Here is a 3,624-nt window from a genome sequence, read left to right on the forward strand (position 1 = left end):
ACTTAAGCTAAATAATGGTGATACAAAGAAAAACGTGGAATATTTATGCATGATCGGATAAAATTTTTTGTTTCTCTTATAACATTAATTGTAAATAAATGCGAGTGTCGCTCGAAGATAGTATCAAAACAAGCACATGAAACCGATGAAAGTGTGTTGTCATCTATACTCTACGTGTATCTACAAAACCTGCATTCATTTTCATTTTACGGCATTTTACCATCAAACTCGCATGCGCGCTAAGCAAATCCGCCTCTCGGGTTTAATAAATGATGTCACGCGGGGAACACCAACAGGAATTAACTGAAACGAAATACGACGAAAAAGGATTAACGGCGGAACAAAACCTTAGTAATCCTGAATCCTCTAGCGCATTACCGGATTGGCTATAGAAATTTATTTTCACGTTTTCTCTGGCGCGCTTTCTTCCGTTCTCTTCCACGCGATGAAATTTTTAGTACTGTTTCAGAAAAATGTTGTGCGCTTTGCTACATTCGTTGGCAGGCTGAATAATGTGATAAACAAGATTTTATTCATGAGATTAATACACGTATCTTTGTGCTTGTAGAATGTAACAGAGCGCAACGTTACATTTTTATTCATTAAAAACTAACATATTACAATTCCCTTGTTTGTATATCTGTTTCTCTCAATAGTGAAAAAGAAGAAACTAAAATTATAATTCCACTTAACGAGTACACAGAAACATAATGTATCTCATTAATTTTTTTTTAATTGTTGCTACATATAATATGAATTGAACTGTAATATTTTTGCGATTATCTATTCAGGATAAAAAAATAATTGTTCTTACATATACAAAAAGTATACTTTTCTTATATTGTCCAAAAATATTTGTTATTAATTTATGATAAAGTATAAATCTATTTTACTTCTAACTTAAGAGGTCACATATCATATTCAAAATCAAATAAAAGTAAAACAATCTCTTCCGATTGCTCGAAGCTAGCGGCAATTTAATTTTAGCACTGGTTAGGTACATGAGGAACATGTTCTCCACATTCTAGCACTCGATTAAACTGCGACATTTCCACGGAAACTTTTCGTTTCGCGGATATATACGAGTTTCGCTTCTCGTGCCCATTCCGGAGACACGAAGATGTCATCTGTACTAATGTACGTTCCTTGTCATGAAAACCAGCTTAACCGATATGCAATAATCTGTTTGCCTAACACGAATCTAGACTACTTATTATTTATAATTATTATTTATATTGCTTATTATTTATTTTTTCAGTCTATATTATTTTGTATGTGTTTATCTTTCATGGTCCATCCAGCGTTTCTTTTTATTAATTATAATATTCAACCGGATCATTGATGTCTATATTATATGTTTCAAAGAATCTTTGGGTTTTAAAAATTTAAAAAAATTCTGATACACTTTTTCGACATTTAATAATACAATTTTACAATGATATAACCCGAAACGATTTTCACTTTTTTGTATGTGTCCGAATTTGAGGCGGAATAATTTAAAATTGGAAATTTGCCAGCTAGATCTTCAAAGCCTTGGTTGGAGCCATGAAGAGTTAATTGTGAATCGATCGTATATCTGCTTTGGCAGAAACATGTTACTGATACATAAACGGATACACTACATACAAAAGATAAACTATAACGCGTTGCACTGAAAAAAAATTTACGAAATTGTAATAAATATTTATTAAAACTTTGTAAGTTTTTGTAATGTACGTTATACAATCACAAATAAAAAATATAAATTAAATTAGAAAAATTTAAAAAGTTATATAAATTAAAGTGTTGCCGTTTTAAAATACTATTCTTTTATAATTAGACTTAATCCGAAAGAGACTCTCTTTTCTTTCCTATTATATAATTGCAGAACGATTTGTTGACATCTACAGATTTGTTTGTAGAATGGAATGCTTTATTACATTTAACAATACACTGTTTCGACATACTGTACCTTTCAGGAAAGGGTAGCTAATTATTCGCTTAGTTAAAGCCGAAGTTAGTTACAATTACGCGACAAACTCTGGCACGATTAATAATAACATCACATATATCTGTATTGTTTCAGATTCGTGCTAGCCTCGTCCAATTTGACTTTCGTCCCTTCGTTAGGTGAGTAACATCGTTAACATTGTTTGTAAAATCGGATTGCAAAGCATATTTCATAGTTTATAGAATAGATAGATACACTTACTTGTGAGACTTGGAGATTTTTGTAGGCATAGTTTGAGAAACTAGTCTTCTATCAGAAAGATTTCGAAACTTGCCAAGAATTCGCAGTTATTTTAGGCTAGTGGGTTTCATTAAACGAGTAAATTTCAGTACGACAATCGTTGAAACGGTTTTAACAAAGAAAACGCATTTGGCAAAATGCAGAGGGAATGAGAGCTTGACATGCATTACGCAGAAAACAGCGATGAGAAAGGAGTTAATAGGGAATGTTATACAATCACCGCTTTTTTTTACAGTAAGAAAATATGATAATATCCTTTAACAGAAATAATATTTAATAATTTAACAAAAATAAATATGAATGTACGCGGTCGTTGAAAAAAGGATTCAAAGCGAGAGAAATATTTATATCATATCTTACATCAGATATAACGATAAATCTATTGGATGAGTTAATTGCTAATGTCTACAGGTCTGCAAGGTGCAACTTCCACTCACCTATAAAGATTTGATTTATTTTTTAATACGCTTTAAATATGTAACCTTCCGCCGCCGCCGGCAACTGGGGTCTTTAAAGACACTCGATGTTTCGATTCTGTAAATTTTTATATAGATAAATTTAAATCTGTAAGAAATAAAGTACAGATAAATCCGACTTTTATAAAAACTCATTGTTTAAGTATCAAACTTTGACATGAGTTACATCAAAATTTTTTCAGATTTTTATATAATCCAAAATAGTAAAAAATTTATTGCTCCTCGAAGATATTGCTGATGGAAAGGAATTAAAATTTATGCGGAGAGTTAAAAATTTAATCATGTAGAAAACAAGACGTTCAAATTAATAATTGTTCGAAATTTAAAATTCATATTTTGCTTTCAAATTTTTATTTATTAATATCTGAAAGTGGCACTGCTTTCATTTGGTTAGTTCTAAATTTTATTTGTAACTCTCATGTATACTGAACGATATATTGGTATTAAATTAGATTCAATTTGAAATCCACATTTAGAGCGGAAATATTGGCTGTATTGCGAATTGTATCAATATATATTCAACTTCGTTATTTGACTTTGGGAAGGTATTGAATATAACGAATACGCTGAAATGCGATTCTTTCGCATAGAAAAGCATACAACACAGAAAGAATCGTTAACGACGCCGTGTGCCAAAGGGACTGTGTGATGGTAAAAAGCACGTGTGCAACTGCCATCGCTCGAGTTTCACGCGCGTATTGACGCGTGTGCACTTACAGACAAAACTGCGAAGATGAAAGAGGGATAGCGGGGAATGGGATAAGGCGAAAAATCGGACTGGCGGCGCCGCGGCGGCAGGGTGACGGATGGAAAATGCACTCAGCTCTCTCGATTCAACCGGCCACAGTGGCGTAACGTAGCACTTTTCATCCTGCGATCGATGCGTGGCCGCCGCCGCCGCCACCGCCGTCGCCGCCG

The 3,624-nt window shown here is 33.1% G+C and overlaps 1 protein-coding gene across 1 annotated transcript in view; it reads left to right on the forward strand.

The window, feature by feature from the left end:
* Positions 1–3,624, forward strand: part of LOC108684648 (RNA binding protein fox-1 homolog 2-like) — a 248,440-nt gene that overhangs the window by 9,419 nt on the left and 235,397 nt on the right. The window contains exon 2 of the mRNA XM_018189083.1: positions 2,066–2,109. Coding sequence (XP_018044572.1) covers positions 2,066–2,109 — 44 coding nt within the window. The remainder of the gene's footprint in view (positions 1–2,065; positions 2,110–3,624) is intronic.

This window comes from Atta colombica, unplaced genomic scaffold, assembly GCF_001594045.1.
Source record: "Atta colombica isolate Treedump-2 unplaced genomic scaffold, Acol1.0 scaffold100, whole genome shotgun sequence".
NCBI lineage: Eukaryota > Metazoa > Arthropoda > Insecta > Hymenoptera > Formicidae > Atta > Atta colombica.